The sequence below is a fragment of the Triticum urartu genome, chromosome 2A (assembly GCF_056163025.1).
Source record: "Triticum urartu cultivar PI428250 chromosome 2A, HENAU_Tu73, whole genome shotgun sequence".
Classification (NCBI taxonomy): domain Eukaryota; kingdom Viridiplantae; phylum Streptophyta; class Magnoliopsida; order Poales; family Poaceae; genus Triticum; species Triticum urartu.
In genome coordinates, this window is record NC_141874.1 from 234053885 (window position 1) to 234070526 (window position 16642).

General features: G+C 52.7%; 1 protein-coding gene and 1 pseudogene across 2 annotated transcripts; both read right to left on the reverse strand.

Moving 5' to 3' along the window:
* Window positions 1-51: 51 nt before the first annotated feature.
* Window positions 52-12236, reverse strand: LOC125537070 (uncharacterized; annotated as a pseudogene). The gene is made up of 6 exons (XR_015615396.1): window positions 12138-12236; window positions 11584-11662; window positions 10231-10518; window positions 9849-10153; window positions 1181-1322; window positions 52-1116 (listed from the first exon to the last, which is right to left on the reverse strand). The product of XR_015615396.1 is annotated as an uncharacterized LOC125537070 (transcript).
* Window positions 12237-14458: 2222 nt separating this feature from the next.
* LOC147984676 (ribosomal RNA small subunit methyltransferase, mitochondrial-like) lies at window positions 14459-16242 on the reverse strand. Its single transcript, XM_087543687.1, has 2 exons — window positions 15802-16242; window positions 14459-15712 (listed from the first exon to the last, which is right to left on the reverse strand). Exons 1-2 carry the CDS (start codon window positions 16240-16242, stop codon window positions 14999-15001), a joined length of 1155 nt encoding a protein of 384 aa, XP_087399813.1. The 3' UTR covers window positions 14459-14998.
* Between the last annotated feature and the right edge of the window lie 400 nt (window positions 16243-16642).

Sequence of the window (16642 nt, forward strand, 5' to 3'; positions counted from 1 at the left end):
AGGTGTTGAATCTCTGTACAGATGTTATCTGCATTTTCATTTTGAAAGATCTTTCCATTGGACTAGCCACAGGGAGGAAAGCGTTTAAAGATTGCATCACCTGTTCTGGTTCGGTTTGGTCTAGAGTAGCACCCTGATCCTATGGTGGTGGTTGTTCATAAATCATGATTGTCAGTCTGTTTTTTTTTTAGGATCGATTGTCAGTCTGTTGAACAGTCGAAACATACATAATTCTGCAGGATTTGCTTAATGTTATGTCCTGTCTACCAGTAATTTTCTGTGAGTTCTAGTAATATGAACATCGCATTTGTGAACTGCAATCCTATCAATACGATTGTGTATGTGTGAATCCTAGTAATACTGTTTCATCATAAGCATTTCATGAATAGCACATGTGTGAGATCTTCGGCTTAAGGTTGCCAAATTTCAAAGAAACTCTTTGCAACTCTGAACCAACTCAGCGTACGCTAGACAGCTGCTAAACATACATTAACTGGCAAATTCGCTTCTGTGCTTCCATGGACATGGGTCAGTTGTGTGCGGCGGTCATTTGCATCGTGAACAATCAAAGATCCGATGCGCTGACAAGTGCTACTGAAACCATATCCCTCGCTCGTTGAATAGCCTGAGCAAATAAAGAAGCTCGTCGTTTGACATCTTGGACGGCCTCTTCCCAGCGAGTTCGGTGGACTCTAAAGCACCGGCAATCCTTTCCTTGAAAGCCTCGACCTCTTCCATGCTGAAACCAGCTGCTGTCGCCGTCTTCGTCGCTGCAGGCTTCGTCATTACCGTCGCCGTCAAGAACACCGAGGATGATGCCAGGGGCATCGCTTGTGCATCTCTCGCTTCTCTGAGACCGCTTGAGAAGATCCAGGATCTTCCTTTTCTGCTTGAAGATGGCACCGAGGGTCTTGTTCTTCTGCCCGAAGCACTCCCGCGTGAAGCCCAGCCACTCGGCGAGGTCGACCTCAGGCGGAGCCGCCCTCGGCCGGATCTCGACGAGGGAGGAGTCTACCCTGGGCATGGGAACGAAGTCCCTTTTGCTCACGTCCATGAGCAGCTTCACGTCAGCTACCATGCCAACGTTGGCCGCCAGGCGGTTATACTCCGAGTCGCCTGGTATGGCCACGAGCCGCCGCGCGAACTCCTTCTGCCGCCAGGCGGTTATACTCCGAGTCGCCTGGTATGGCCACGAGCCGCCGCGCGAACTCCTTCTGCAGCAGGAGCGTTGCTGTCCGGAAGTGGTACGTCCCGAACAGCAGCTTCGCGATGAGCGGCGAGGAGATTCCGTAGGGGATGTTAGCCATGATGAAGACATGTATCTAGGATAGGGACACGGACCTGACCAAAAAGTCTACCCTAGGACATTCCTAAGAGAAGTCACCTTTCAATCGACTTAAAGGTATCTCACTCGACGGGCTCAAGACACTCGACCATAAAGCTAACCACTCGACCGCCAGGAGACCCACAGTTACTCCGCAGGCAAACGGTCAGCTGTTAAGTAGTCTTTATGGTCATCATAGCATTTTATTAGGGCGTTACCAGTAACGCCCAACCTTAAATGTACCTTAAACCCTGCATTACTGAGGGCAGGAGGGGGCCGGCGAACTCTATATAAACCACCCCCCTCCTCAGTATGAAGGGTTCGCACCCCAGTTATTCACACGCCAGTAATCCAATCGACCGCCTCCGGACACCGAGACGTAGGGTTGTTACTTCCTCCGCGAAGGGTCTGAACTCGTACATCTTGATGTGTTTACAACTTCCCAATAGCTGAGATCTAACCTCTCCATACTTACCCCCCTACATCACTGTCAGAGTTAGAACCACGACAGTTGGCGCCCACCTTGGGGCAGGAATCTTAGCGCCTGATTGGGGAAGTTGCGGTTTCTCCGATCCCTCTGATCATGGTTTCGTGCGGAGTTTTGGTGGAGGGCCGCGAGATCCGTCTCGGCGTGCTCACATTCATCGCCGATGACTCCGCCTGGCTTCAAGAGGCGTCACTCGACGTCGACGCGCTCCCCGTCCGCGGTGCGACGCATTTCCGCGCATTCATTCGTGGCGTCCTCCTGCGGCAGCCGTCGACCTAGTATCGGTCGGCCCCCGTATCGTCTCCCCACTCTGTCTCCCACCGGCGCAAGCGCTCCGGTCGGTCGAGACTTCAGAGGTGGGTGAGGCATGACGTGGCTCGCCAGTCGGCCACCCCGCAAGTCGCGGCAATCGAGCCCGACGAATCCCTCTGCGGCCTGTTCGACTTGTCGATTGGCTTCGCGGAGACCGCATCCGAGTGCGACAGCAACGACCCAGCGGCTGAGATCCTGGCGGTCGATGGAACGCACAGTACTCCCGGTTTCCCTCGCGCCGATGGAGGCGCGGGCGGGGGCGGCCCGTCGAATCCCCACGATGAGTATCTCCCCGAACCTCTCACGTCATCACAGCGAGAGGAGCTTCGCCGCTGGAACACGGACGCCCTCCGCACCCCTATCGTCGGAGAGTCCCCCGAGGCCCGGGCCTTGGAGGACGCGCGTTTGGCTAATTTGGCCGAGCGCACTCGACTGGAGAATCTCCAGCGAGCGCTCGACGAGCGAGCGCGTCAGCGGGCTCCCGAGTCTAGTCGATGCCAGCTCTTCCCGCCGACGCAGGTATATCGAACCCCAGTTCAGAATTTGGCCGCTGCGGCCCGTATAGCAGAATCAATTCAGCCCTCCCAGTCGGAGGCTGGCAGGGGCTTGTTACAGATCAGAGCGTTGCTCCGGGCGGCGGGAAACCAGAATTCCGCTGTTTCTCAGTCGCGGAACAGGATCCACAGTCGATCCGTTGCAACCGATACAGTCCAGTCGGCTCACAGCCCGCGGTCACCCCCCGAGGCGTGAGGGACGTGGCGACCGGCATGATCAGTACGGAAGGAACGAGCAGTATGATCACCGATCCGATCGTGATGATCGACGTCGAGTGCCAACCCCTCCCCCGAGGAGTGGGTCATATGCGCCTCAACATCGAGATGACAGGCGCCCTCGTAGCGTTGGGCAGAGGGTTCCCGTCGACCCCAGAGACCCAGGCTTTGACGCGAGATCTGTCCTCGTTCAAGGCTTGGTTGACAGGAACAGGGCTCATCGGGAAGGCCAGAACAGAGATGCGCCCGCCAGCAGCAGAGTACATGCTTCAGGGCCAGAATGTTTCAGTCGAGCCATCAGAGCCGCAGTGATTCCTCCCAATTTCAGGCTGGCGACTGGAATCAGCAAGTTCACTGATGAATCTAAGCCTGACACTTGGCTCGAAGATTACCGAGTGGCTGTACAGATTGGCGGTGGCAATGATGAGGTGGCCATGAAGCATTTACCTCTCATGTTAGAGGGCTCAGCCAGAGCGTGGCTAAATCAGTTGGCACCCAGCATCATTTACACTTGGGAGGATCTCTCCCGAGTGTTTATCACAACCTTTGAAGGAACATGCAAGCGACCTACAGGCCTTACAGAGTTGCGGTCTTGTGTGCAGAAGCCGAATGAAACCCTGAGGGAATACATCCAGAGGTGGATCACACTGCATCACTCGGTTGAGAATGTGCCAGACCATCAAGCAGTCTGTGCCTTCAAGGAAGGCGTTAAATACAGAGAGTTGAATCTGAAGTTCGGTCGAACTGGAGAGATGTCTCTGAATCGGATGATGGAGATTGCCACCAAGTACGCTAATGGTGAAGACGAGGACCGACTTCGGAGTGGCAAGCACAAGGCAGTCGCCCAAGAAACCGGAGGAAATTCCAGTCGGAAACAGAAGCGGAAGGCCGAGCCAGCCGCTCCTGGGGAGGCCCTGGCCGTATCCCAGGGAAACTTCAAGGGAAAACCCAAGGGCACCTGGAAGCCCAAGAAAGTCAAGGATCAGGATGGAAGCGATGTTTTGGACCTGCCGTGTCACATCCACATCAAGAAAGATGAAGAGGGTAATTTTATTTACCCAAAGCATACCACTCGACAGTGCCGGCTCCTAATCTAGCAGTTTCAAGGCAAACAGTCCAAGGATAAGGAAAAAGAGTCAGACAGAGTCGAGGACAAGGAAGATAGCGACGACGGATACCCCCAAATCAATTCCACCCTGATGATTTTTGCTGATGTCGAAAGCAAAAGTCGACTGAAAGTCATCAACCGTGAGGTGAATATGGTTGCTCCGGCAACACCCAGTTATCTGAAGTGGTCTCAGACTGCCATCACGTTCGACCAGTCTGATCACCCTACACACATTGCCACCCCTGGGAGGCAAGCGTTGGTGGTCAATCCAATTGTCGAAGGCACTCGACTGACCAAAGTCTTGATGGATGGTGGCAGTGGCCTGAACATACTGTACGCCGAAACTTTGAAAGGAATGGGCATTCCGATGTCCAGACTGAGTACCAGTAACATGAGCTTCCACGGAGTCATTCCTGACAAGAAAGCCGAATCACTCGGCCAGATTGCTCTTGATGTGGTTTTCGGTGATTCAAAGAATTACCGCAAGGAAAAGTTGACATTCGAGGTTGTGGACTTCCAAAGTGCTTATCATGCCATTTTGGGCAGGCCAGCTTACGCACGCTTCATGGCTCGACCATGTTACGTGTACCTCAAACTGAAGATGCCTGGCCCTAAAGGGGTAATCACTTACAGGCAATCGGAAGAAGGCAGAAGAGTACTTTCAGAAAGGCTCAAAAATTGCAGATGCTCAGATGGCAGTGGGAGTACCAAAAGACTGCCGATCCGAGTGAATTGCTACGGGCCAAGAAGCCTGCTTCAGAGTCAGTTTTTCAGTCGTCCGGAGAAACAAAGATAGCTCACATTCACCCGACCAACCCCGACGCTGCTCCGATTCACATCTCGACGACGCTCGACTCCAAATAGGAAGAAGCGCTCATCCAGTTCCTCCGTGAGAATTGGGACGTCTTTGCATGGAAGCCTTCTGACATGCCTGGAGTTCCCAGGGGGCTGGCTGAGCACCATCTACGAGTCGACCCAAAGTTCAAGCCTGTGAAAGAACATCTTCGACGGTCCGCCGTCCAGAAGAGGAAAGCCATTGGCGAGGAGGTGGCTCGGCTCTTAGCAGCGGAGTTCATCCGAGAGATTTACCACTCCGAGTGGCTCACCAATGTCGTCATGGTCCCAAGAAGGACAAGTCACTTCGCATGTGCATTGATTTCAAACATATCAATCGGGCCTGCCCGAAAGATCATTTCCCTCTCCCCCGCATCGACCAGATAGTGGACTCGACCGCGGGATGTGAGCGTTTGTCTTTTCTAGATGCCTATTCCGGGTACCATCAGATCCGTCTGTATGAGCCCGACGAGATCAAAACAGCTTTCATCACTCCATTCGGATGCTTCTGTTACGTCACCATGCCGTTCGGCCTCAAAAACGCCGGAGCCACGTTCATGAGAATGATTCAGAAGTGTCTACTCACTCAAATCAGTCGGAATGTGGAGGCATACATGGATGATATTATGGTCAAGTCACGGAAAGGTTCCGACCTGCGGGCTGACCTTGCTGAAACCTTTGCCAACCTCAGGAGGTATGATATTAAGCTCAATCCGTCAAAGTTCACGTTCGGAGTTCCAGGTGGAAAGTTACTCGGTTTTCTCGTTTCCGAACGGGGGATCGATGCCAATCCTGAAAAAGTTGGCACCATACTCCGGATGAAGCGTCCTGTACGCGTGCACGATGTCCAAAAGCTTACAGGCTGCCTGGCCACTCTAAGTCGATTCATTTCTCGTCTCGGTGAAAAGGCGTTGCCCCTTTACCGGCTGATGAAGAAGTCTGACAAGTTCGAATGGACTCCAGAAGCTGACGCAGCATTTGCAGAGCTCAAAGCTCTGCTCTCCACCCAGCCGGTGCTTGCTGTCCCAATCAGCAAAGAGCCTCTGCTGCTTTACATTGCAGCCACAGGACAAGTTGTCAGCACAGTACTTATGGTCGAGCGGGAAGAAGAAGGAAAGGCCTTCAGAGTTCAGCGCCCAGTCTATTATCTGTCCGAAGTTTTGACCCCTTCAAAACAAAGATACCCTCACTACCAGAAGCTTGTATATGGGATTTACATGACCACGAAGAAGGTTGCACATTACTTCTCTGACCACTCCATTACAGTCGTCAGCAACGCCCCACTGTCAAAGATTCTGCATAACAGAGATGCAACTGGTCGAGTGGCCAAGTGGGCGATTGAACTCCTTCCCTTAGATATCAAGTTTGAAGCAAAGAAGGCTATCAAGTCCCAAGCAATCGCAGATTTCATCGCCGAGTGGATTGAACAGCAACTTCCGACTCAATTTCACTCGGAGCACTGGACCATGTTCTTCGATGGATCTAAGATGCTCAATGGTTCCGGTGCTGGGGTAGTTCTAGTCTCCCCCCGAGGAGATAAGCTCAGATATGTTCTCCAGATTCACTTCGATTCCTCCAATAATGAAGCAGAGTATGAAGCACTTTTGTATGGGTTGCGCATGGCCATTTCACTCGGCGTCCGTTGCCTCATGGTCTATGGCGACTCAGATTTGGTGGTTAATCAGGTGATGAAGGAGTGGGACGTCAGAAGTCCAGCTATGACTGGTTATTGCAATGCAGTGAGAAAGTTAGAAAAAAATTCGAGGGGTTAGAGCTTCATCACATCCCCCGACTGAAAAATCAAGCAGCTGATGATCTGGCAAAGATAGGCTCCAAGAGAGAAGCCATTCCCAGCAATGTGTTTTTGGAGCACATCCGCTCGCCGTCAGTCCAGGAGGATCCTTTCATAGAAGAAGCCCCACAACCGAAAAGTGCCACAGATCCGACTGAAGTCGAAGTTCCTGCTGTGGTCGACCTAATCATGGAAGTCTTGGCAATCACTCCCGACTGGACGATACCGTACATCGCGTATATCCTAAGGAAAGAGCTTCCAGAAGACGAGGAAGAGGCTCGACAGATCGTCCGCCGATCCAAGGCCTTCACAGTCATAAAGGGGCAGTTGTATAGAGAAAGCGCGACTGGAATCGGTCAGAAGTGCATAACACCAGAAGAAGGTCGGATAATCCTTGATGATATCCACTTGGGGACCTGTGGCCACCATGCGTCCTCTCGGACCATTGTGGCTAAAGCATACCGAGCGGGATTTTACTGGCCTAGAGCAAATGAGATGGCAAAAGAGATAGTCGACAAGTGTGGAGGCTGCCAGTTCTACTCCAACATGTCACACAAGCCTGCATCAGCCCTGAAGACCATTCCACTCGTCTGGCCCTTTGCTGTCTGGGGACTGGACATGGTTGGTCCACTGAGAACAGGCAGGAGCGGATTCACGCATGTGCTTGTGGCAGTCGACAAGTTCACCAAATAGATTGAAGCCAAGCCTATCAAAAATCTTGATGCTAGCACTGCTATCGGTTTCATCAGAGAGTTGATATTCAGGTATGGGGTCCCGCATAGCATCATCACTGATAATGGATCAAACTTCGATTCAAACAAGTTCAGAGCTTTTTGCGCCTCTCAAGGCACACGAGTCGACTACGCGTCGGTCGCGCATCCTCAGTCGAATGGACAAGCTGAAAGAGCAAATGGTCTGATTCTCAAAGGACTGAAGCCTCGGCTGATGCGTGATCTCAAGCACGCGGCAGGTGCTTGGGTCGACGAGTTTCCGTCAGTTCTGTGGGGATTGAGGACCACCCCTAACCGGTCGACTAGAAGAACTCCATTCTTTCTGGTTTATGGAGCCGAAGCGGTTCTGCCAAGTGATCTTCTTCACAACGCGCCTCGAGTCGAGCTTTACACCGAAGATGAAGCAAAACAGGCCCGGCAAGACGCAGTCGACCTCCTAGAAGAAGAGAGGGAGATGGCCATGATCAGATCGACCATTTATCAGCAAGACTTGCGTCAATTCCACGCCCGAAATGTGAAGAGTCGAGCCTTCCAAGGAGGAGATTTGGTCCTCCGAGTGGATCAACAGAAACCACACAAGCTTGCTCCTACTTGGGAAGGCCCCCTTCATCATCACCAGAGTCCTCCACAATGGAGCGTATCACCTCTACAATGTTGATCGCCAGATCGACGAGCCACGAGCTTGGAATACGGAACTACTCCGCCCCTTTTACAGTTGAGCTCTCCCTTGGACGAGATGTAATAAGAAAAATTCCTGCAGTTCGTTTTTATCAAAGGCAAGAGTGTTCCATTAATTGTTGTCACTTTTGTTTACATACGAAATCCCCCAGTGGGTGACTTAGCTGCGAATCCGTTTCGCCTAAGTTTGAAAAAATCCTACCGAGTGGAGAGCAAACCTCCCACTCGGGGGCTTAGCTGCAGCCCAGTGCTCGCCTAAGTATTGAAAAAAATCCTACCGAGTGGAGAGCAAACCTCCCACTCGGGGGCTTAGCTGCAGCCCAGTGCTCGCCTAAGTGTTTAAAAATCCTACCGAGTGGAGAGCGATCCTCCCACTCGGAGGCTTAGCTACAGTCCAGCACTCACCTAAGTTCTCTCACTTAGAGACTTAGCTGCGGTCCGGCACTCGCCTAAGTTTGAAAAAATCCTACCGAGTGGAGAGCGATCCTCCCACTCGGGGGCTTAGCTGCAGTCCAGCACTCGCCTAAGTTCTCTCACCTAGAGACTTAGCTGCAGTCCGGCACTCGCCTAAGTTTGAAAAAATCCTACTGAGTGGAGAGCAAACCTCCCACTCGGGGGCTTAGCTGCAGCCCAGTGCTCGCCTAAGTGTTTAAAAATCCTATCGAGTGGAGACAAACCTCCCACTCGGGGGCTTAGCTGCAGTCCAGCACTCGCCTAAGTTCTCTCACTTAGAGACTTAGCTGCTGTCCGGCACTCGCCTAAGTTTGAAAAAATCCTACCGAGTGGAGAGCGATCCTCCCACTCGGAGGCTTAGCTGCAGTCCAGCACTCACCTAAGTTCTCTCACTTAGAGACTTAGCTGCGGTCCGGCACTCGCCTAAGTTTGAAAAAATCCTACCGAGTGGAGAGCGATCCTCCCACTCGGGGGCTTAGCTGCAGTCCAGCACTCGCCTAAGTTCTCTCACCTAGAGACTTAGCTGCAGTCCGGCACTCGCCTAAGTTTGAAAAAATCCTACCGAGTGTAGAGCAAACCTCCCACTCGGAGGCTTAGCTACAGTCCAGCACTCACCTAAGTTCTCTCACTTAGAGACTTAGCTGCGGTCCAGCACTCACCTAAGTTTGAAAAAATCCTACCGAGTGGAGAGCGATCCTCCCACTCGGGGGTTTAGCTGCAGTCCAGCACTCGCCTAAGTTCTCTCACCTAGAGACTTAGCTGCAGTCCGGCACTCGCCTAAGTTTGAAAAAAATCCTACCGAGTGGAGAGCAAACCTCCCACTCGGGGGCTTAGCTGCAGCCCAGTGCTCGCCTAAGTGTTTTAAAAATCCTACCGAGTGGAGAGTAAACCTCTCACTCGGAGGCTTAGCTACAGCCCAGTGCTCGCCTAAGTACAAGACTCGACCCAATCCGCGAGTCGACTGCTACCTTCTCCCTCGGAGCTGCGTCGCAAATACAAGATTATTCCGAGTGAAGATCAAGTTCCACTCGACGAATCAAACCGTGAAGATATCCAATGAGAAATCAAGTTCAGAAAAAGCCCAAAAGGTCCCAGACCTCAAAGTACTCGAGCCCTCGGCTCGGCGGAGTTTAAACGGTTACAAATCCACTCGGCATCCCGAGGTAAATTCAAAGTTTTTCACTCCTCGGGAGGAGGACTGGAAGGGGCGACGAACTCATCCAAGTCGATCCCGTCGGCAATGCGGGTGGCAGCAGCGATGAAGGTCTCCATGAAGTCTTGAAAGCTGTGCTTCCTGGTATTGGCAACTTGGATGGCCGCCAACTTTTCTTCTCGCGCCTCCTTGCAATGGACGCGGACCAGAGACAGAGTGACATCAGCACCACATCTAGCAGAAGATTTCTTCCATTCCGCCACTCGACCTGGGACTTCGTTAAGTCGAGCCATCAGAGACTCGAGGTCGTTCTGAAGCGTCGTCCCAGGCCAGAGTGATGTGTCGATCCGCGACATCGCCACTTTCAGCCGAGCCAGATAGTCAACGACGCTGGCAGTACGAGACTCCAGACGGAGCACGTTCATTGCAGCCTCGTCCTTCACAAGAGAGTTAACAGGGTCCAAGCTTGGCTCCACTCGACTGGTCTCCTCTTCAAAATTCTGGCAAAGCTCTGCATACACGATCCAAGTATAAGTCAATTTTCATAGACTGAGTCGACAAAAAAACCAGTCGGAACTGAATGTGCACCTTCAAGCTTAAGGTACAACTTCTTGGCGAGGCTCCCCAAGTAGCTCTCCAGGTCGTCCCTCCTGCGAGCGATGCCTTCCAGCTTCTCGCTCAGGGTGAGGTTCTCCTTCTTCCAACGTGAACACTCCCTATTGGCTTCATTCAGAGCGGTCTTCAGCTTGGTATTCTCTTCTTCTAAGTGGTCGACCGAAGCCAGCTTCTGTGCGGCCAGAGCGGTCTTGTCATCAGCCTCCTTACGGGCAACAGCCAAGTCCTGATCCTTCTTCGCCAGAGCTTCGTTCAGTTTTTCTGCGAAGAAATGATGATTGAATCGGAAATAACAAAAGGGTACTCAAGCCCAAAGACTAACCAATCGACAAAGTCGTCTTACTTGCGGCGCCGTCTCTGACCTTCTGCAGCTCTGTTCTGGCCAGCTCCAGATCAAGGTTCAGTTGAATCTTCTACTTCTCCAACTCAGTATAGTGAGCTACGAGTTCGCAGGATTTCTGTAAAAGCAAAATCAGTCGACAGACGTCCAAGATAAGTTGCTTTCGAGTAACTAAGGGACAATGACGACGTTTCTAAGACCACAACCGAATCAAAAACATTCGACAGTAGTCTCGGGGACTACACCCAGTGGGTGCACTCAGCGTGCCCCCACTGGTTTGACCAAAAAAAAAGTTCCACTCGATCTGGCCCGACCAAACCGAGTGAAGAAATACAGCTACAGCAACACAATGTAAAGACTACAGTCGACTGCCAACAGTCCACCGTAGTCTCGGGGACTACACCCAGTGGGTGCACTTAGCGTGCCCCCACTTGTCCAAGGATTGGCAGACACACCCAGTGGGTGTACAGATACAAAGATCTTCGGAAAAGAGACTCTCCAAATAGCATATCATAACAGACCAAGTGTTGAGTCGACTGACCTGGACGTTGCTCTGAAGAGCCGAACTCGCGTCATAGGCTGCTTGGCTGGCCTCCCGAGCCATCTTCACTTGCTCCATCATGATCCCCGCCTGGCGTATAGCCTCCTTTGCAGCAGCCGCTTGGTCCTCAGGGACGGGGTATGTGGCAAAAAGCGAAGACGGATCCGCAGTCGACGACGAGGGCCGCGCACTCGCCAGAGGAACGGCGAAGGTCACTGAAGCCCGAGTGGTGTCACCACCATCCCGAGCCTCGGCCTCGGACGCCGGAGCGGATTGGGGGGTCTTGTCAGCCGACGCCCTCTTGTGCCTCCTCACTCTCAATGGACCGTTGTCATCGTCATCCGGGAGGTCGATAACATGAGGAGGGGCTACAAAGGAAAGGTTCAATCGACCAGGGTTGCAATAAATGATCAGTCGACTCAAAGAAGAACGTCAGTAACCGTACCAGGGTTGGAGGTAACAGCATCCTCCATCTCTTGGTCACCGTCCTTGGTGGAGACCTCAGAAGTAGCAGCGCTGCAAATCTCGAAAGTCAGTCAGTTGGCTCAATGAATCGACCAAGGATCTGTCCATGGTCGACGAAGGAAAGCAAGTTTTATTATTACCCGGAAATGGTAGGGACAGCTATCTTCATCTTGGGCAGAGCCTTGGGCGGCTTGGACAGCGTCGTGTGTGGGTGCTTGGGAACCTTCCCAATCGGCGTAGGAGAAGAGGTCCGAGGGCGTTTCGACGACTGCGCTCGACCTCCTCCTCCTCCTCTTCGCTGGAGTCGACATCGTCGTCTCCCTCTCCTTCCCCGTTGGACTCCCACTCGCCTTGGTCGTCCCCACTCTCACCTCCGCTCGCCTCCCCTTCCTCAGTTGGCTCCTGAGCCCCGTTGGGCGTCGAGTACATCTCGGTGGTCGCCTGGAAGACAATAGACAAGACGAAAGTCAATCGACCAACTCAAAGAAGACCAATGCAGAAAACAAGATTTCAGTCGGGAACATAAAGACATACCTGGTCCACCTCATACGAATTGTCGAGTGGAACCACCCTCCTGGCTCCTCGGGGGTTGTCTTTGTTCCCCGTAATGCTTGACAACCACCCCTCCAGCATCTCGTCGGTGACCTCCTCCGGGTGGACCCGAGTGGTGTCGTCAAGGCCCGCGTACAGCCACATCGGATGGTCACGGGCCTGGAGCGGTTGGATACGCCTCCGGAGAAAGACCTCCAGCAGGTCCATGCCAGTCACACCCTCACGGACGAGCTCAACCACTCGACCCGCCAACACTTTGACCTGGGCCCTTTCCTCCGGCGACACTTTCAGAGAAGCAGGCTTTTCAGCTCGGTCGAGAGAGAATGGAGGAAGTCCAGTCGACTGCCCTGGGGTCGCCTGGTCTTGACAGTAGAACCAGGTTGCCTGCCAACCGCGGACCGACTCCGGGAAAGTGATGGAAGGAAAACAACTCTTCCCCCTCGCCTGGATCGCCAGACCCCCGCACAGCTGGATCACCTGCGTCCTCTCGTCACTCGACTTGGCCTTCTTGACCGATTGAGAGCGACAGGTAAAGATGTGCTTGAAGAGTCCCCAGTGGGGGCGGCAACCCAAGAAGGCCTCGCACATAGAAATGTAAGCGGCGAGGTAGACGATGGAGTTGGGAGTGAAGTGATGGAGCTGCGCTCCGAAGAAGTTCAGAAAACTCCGGAAAAAGGGATGGGGCGGCAGAGAAAACCCTCGGTCGATGTGGGTGGCTAGGAGCACGCACTCACCGTCACGGGGTTGAGGTTCGATCTCTCCCCCCGGAAGACGCGCGGCTTGGTGGGGGATGACTCCCCCCTCGACCATGTCGTCGAGATCCTCTTGACGGAGCACCGACGACATCCAGTCACCCTGAATCCAACCTTTGGGCAGAGCGGTCCAAGAGGAGGATCCGCCCCGAGCCGATCTTCTTCCCTTCCCCTGCGCCGCCGCCTTCTTCGCGCGCTCCAGAGCGGAGGTCTTGCCCTTCGTCACCGTCGCCGGCGAGGTCTCGCACGAGCCTGCTGCGTTAGGGCGAGAACGGAGGTGGCGGAAGGACTTGCGAAGGGAGAGAGGAAGAAGAAAGGAGGAGAAGAGAGCGCACTGTTGGGAAACCCCGAGCCGGCGATTTATAAGGGACCGCTTCCGAGTGGCTGACTGGTAGGCCCAGCCATCCAGTCAAATCCCGCAGCAGATGCGCGCGCAGTACGTGGCGAAAAAGGCGACGCGGGGATCGAGGAGCTTCCGCTTTATCGCTTCCGATTACTGCGGCCGCTCCCGTCCCGCGCACTTCCCAAAATCCGAATCCCGCGACATCCGCGGGCCACAAAACAACTTGTCAAAACAGAAGACCCTGATCGCGCCGGCGCTCGGTATGTCACAAGCAAAGAAATTCACTCGACGAAAGGCCTAGAATGGATCAAGGCGACTGAAAAAGGTTGGCAACGTCATCCGTGACGATTGACCGAAAACGAGGCGCTCACGTAGCCCGAAGAACCAGTCGGAAAGATCTCCAACTCTTTCCCCACTCTAACCTCGATCCATTCGGGGGCTAATGATGAAGACATGTACCTAGGGTAGGGACACGGACCTGACCAAAGAGTCCTACCCTAGGACATCCCTAGGAGAAGTCACCTTTCAATCGACTTAAAAGGTATCCCACTCGACGGGCTCAAGACACTCGACCAGAAAGCTATCACTCGACCATGAAGCCAACCACTCGACCGCCAGGAGACCCACAGTCACTCCGCAGGCAAACGGTCAGCTGTTAAGTAGTCTTTATGGTCATCATAGCACTTTATTAGGGGCGTTACCAGTCACGCCCAACCTTAAATGTACCTTAAACCCTGCATTACTGAGGGCAGGAGGGGGCCGGCGAACTCTATATAAGCCACCCCCCTCCTCAGTATGAAGGGTTCGCACCCCAGTTATTCACACGCCAGTAATCCAATCGACCGCCTCCGGGCACCGAGACGTAGGGCTGTTACTTCCTCCGCGAAGGGCCTGAACTCGTACATCTTGGTGTGTTTACAACTTCCCAATAGCTGAGATCTAGCCTCTCCATACTTACCCCCCTACATCATTGTATGATCCCGTAACAGATGACTTGTTTTGTCCCACGTTTAATATTTCTTTTAATATGGTCCAGTAAAAGGTGATTCAAATTTTTATGCCATGATGAAGGTAGCATAGCAACACTCTTTGCATCCAGGAGAAAATGCAGCACTCTTTCCTGCCATCAAGTAAAAGTGTATCTACTGGCTGCTTGCAGGTGTTGAATCTCTGTACAGATGTTATCTGCATTTTCATTTTGAAAGATCTTTCCATTGGACTAGCCACAGGGAGGAAAGCGTTTAAAGATTGCATCACCTGTTCTGGTTCGGTTTGGTCTAGAGTAGCACCCTGATCCTATGGTGGTGGTTGTTCATAAATCATGATTGTCAGTCTGTTTTTTTTTTAGGATCGATTGTCAGTCTGTTGAACAGTCGAAACATACATAATTCTGCAGGATTTGCTTAATGTTATGTCCTGTCTACCAGTAATTTTCTGTGAGTTCTAGTAATATGAACATCGCATTTGTGAACTGCAATCCTATCAATACGATTGTGTATGTGTGAATCCTAGTAATACTGTTTCATCATAAGCATTTCATGAATAGCACATGTGTGAGATCTTCGGCTTAAGGTTGCCAAATTTCAAAGAAACTCTTTGCAACTCTGAACCAACTCAGCGTACGCTAGACAGCTGCTAAACATACATGGACTGGCAAATTCGCTTCTGTGCTTCCATGGACATGGGTCAGTTGTGTGCGGCGGTCATTTGCATCGTGAACAATCAAAGATCCGATGCGCTGACAAGTGCTACTGAAACCATATCCCTCGCTCGTTGAATAGCCTGAGCAAATAAAGAAGCTCGTCGTTTGACATCTTGGACGGCCTCTTCCCAGCGAGTTCGGTGGACTCTAAAGCACCGGCAATCCTTTCCTTGAAAGCCTCGGCCTCTTCCGTGCTGAAACCAGCTGCTCGATCGCTGCTGTCGCCGTCTTCGTCGCTGCAGGCTTCGTCATTACCGTCGCCGTCAAGAACACCGAGGATGATGCCAGGGGCATCGCTTGTGCATCTCTTGCTTCTCTGAGACCGCTTGAGAAGATCCAGGATCTTCCTTTTCTGCTTGAAGATGGCACCGAGGGTCTTGTTCTTCTGCCCGAAGCACTCCCGCGTGAAGCCCAGCCACTCGGCGAGGTCGACCTCAGGCGGAGCCGCCCTCGGCCGGATCTCGACGAGGGAGGAGTCTACCCTGGGCATGGGAACGAAGTCCCTCTTGCTCACGTCCATGAGCAGCTTCACGTCAGCTACCATGCCAACGTTGGCCGCCAGGCGGTTATACTCCGAGTCGCCTGGTATGGCCACGAGCCGCCGCGCGAACTCCTTCTGCAGCAGGAGCGTTGCTGTCCGGAAGTGGTACGTCCCGAACAGCAGCTTCGCGATGAGCGGCGAGGAGATCCCGTAGGGGATGTTAGCCACGCAAACGTTGAACTCTGGGAATTCGGTCTCCATGGCATCCCCCTGGATCACCTGGCATGGCAATGGAGAAAGAAAATTCCATTCGTCATTTGACTTTAGGCATTTGATCGAGCAGGTGGTGGGCGCCGGCAGAGACAGACCGTGAGCTTGTGCGCCAGGTCGAGTGCCCCGAAACGGGACGTGACTGCGTCGACCATGCGCGGGTCGATCTCGACGGCGGTGACGCGGTCGACCGGGGAGGCGAGGAGGCGGGCTGTGAGGTTGCCGGTGCCGGGGCCGACCTCGAGTACGGCGTCGCCCGGACGGAGCGCGGCGTGGCGCGCGATGGCGTTGAGGACGCGTGGGTTGGTGAGCAGGTGCTGCCCCCGCGGCTTGTGTAGCCGGAAGCGCCCATCCCACGCCTCCGACGCCAGTGACGACGAGGAGAAGGAGGACGACGAGGAGAAGGCGGCGAGGCGGGCTCGAGAGTTCGAGACGGCGCGGTTCATATCCGGTTTGGCTCGGTTCGCTCTAGAGTACGAAGTCGAACAACATCTCTCGGCTTTTGCCTTTTGTGTGAGAGCAATTCCAATAGCCCTCATACAGAACTTTTCCCATAAAAGTGGTTAGAAAACCATCTTCAACTAGTAATGTGCATGTGCAACGCAAGTTAATATTTAAAAAATATATTAATTGCACACGGATATTAGGTATGCTATTATTTATGTGTTAATCTTGTGATTAGTGCAATATTCGGTATGATATTAATTGCATGTTAAACACGTTTAACGCTCGCCATTAAAGCAGTATAGGTTGTTGGATTGACTTAGTTCGATGGCCTTTGGGTCTTTTCATATTAGTATAGATAGAAGATTTCTACATAGATTAAAAGATAATTAACTTTTACATCTTTGAAACCCCAAAACCTGCACCCAACAGATAATAATGTAAATGAAAAATAAATTATATCGCCTAATCCAAATGATGTAAATGCAATACGTG

Excerpts from the sequence above, each read along its gene's own strand:
- LOC147984676 (XM_087543687.1), bottom strand. The coding sequence starts at position 16,242 with ATGAGGGCTATTGGAATTGCTCTCACACAAAAGGCAAAAGCCGAGAGA. Across the intron at positions 15,713-15,801 it reads ACCTGGCGCACAAGCTCACG|GTGATCCAGGGGGATGCCAT; the intron begins GTCTGTCTCTGC and ends TTGCCATGCCAG.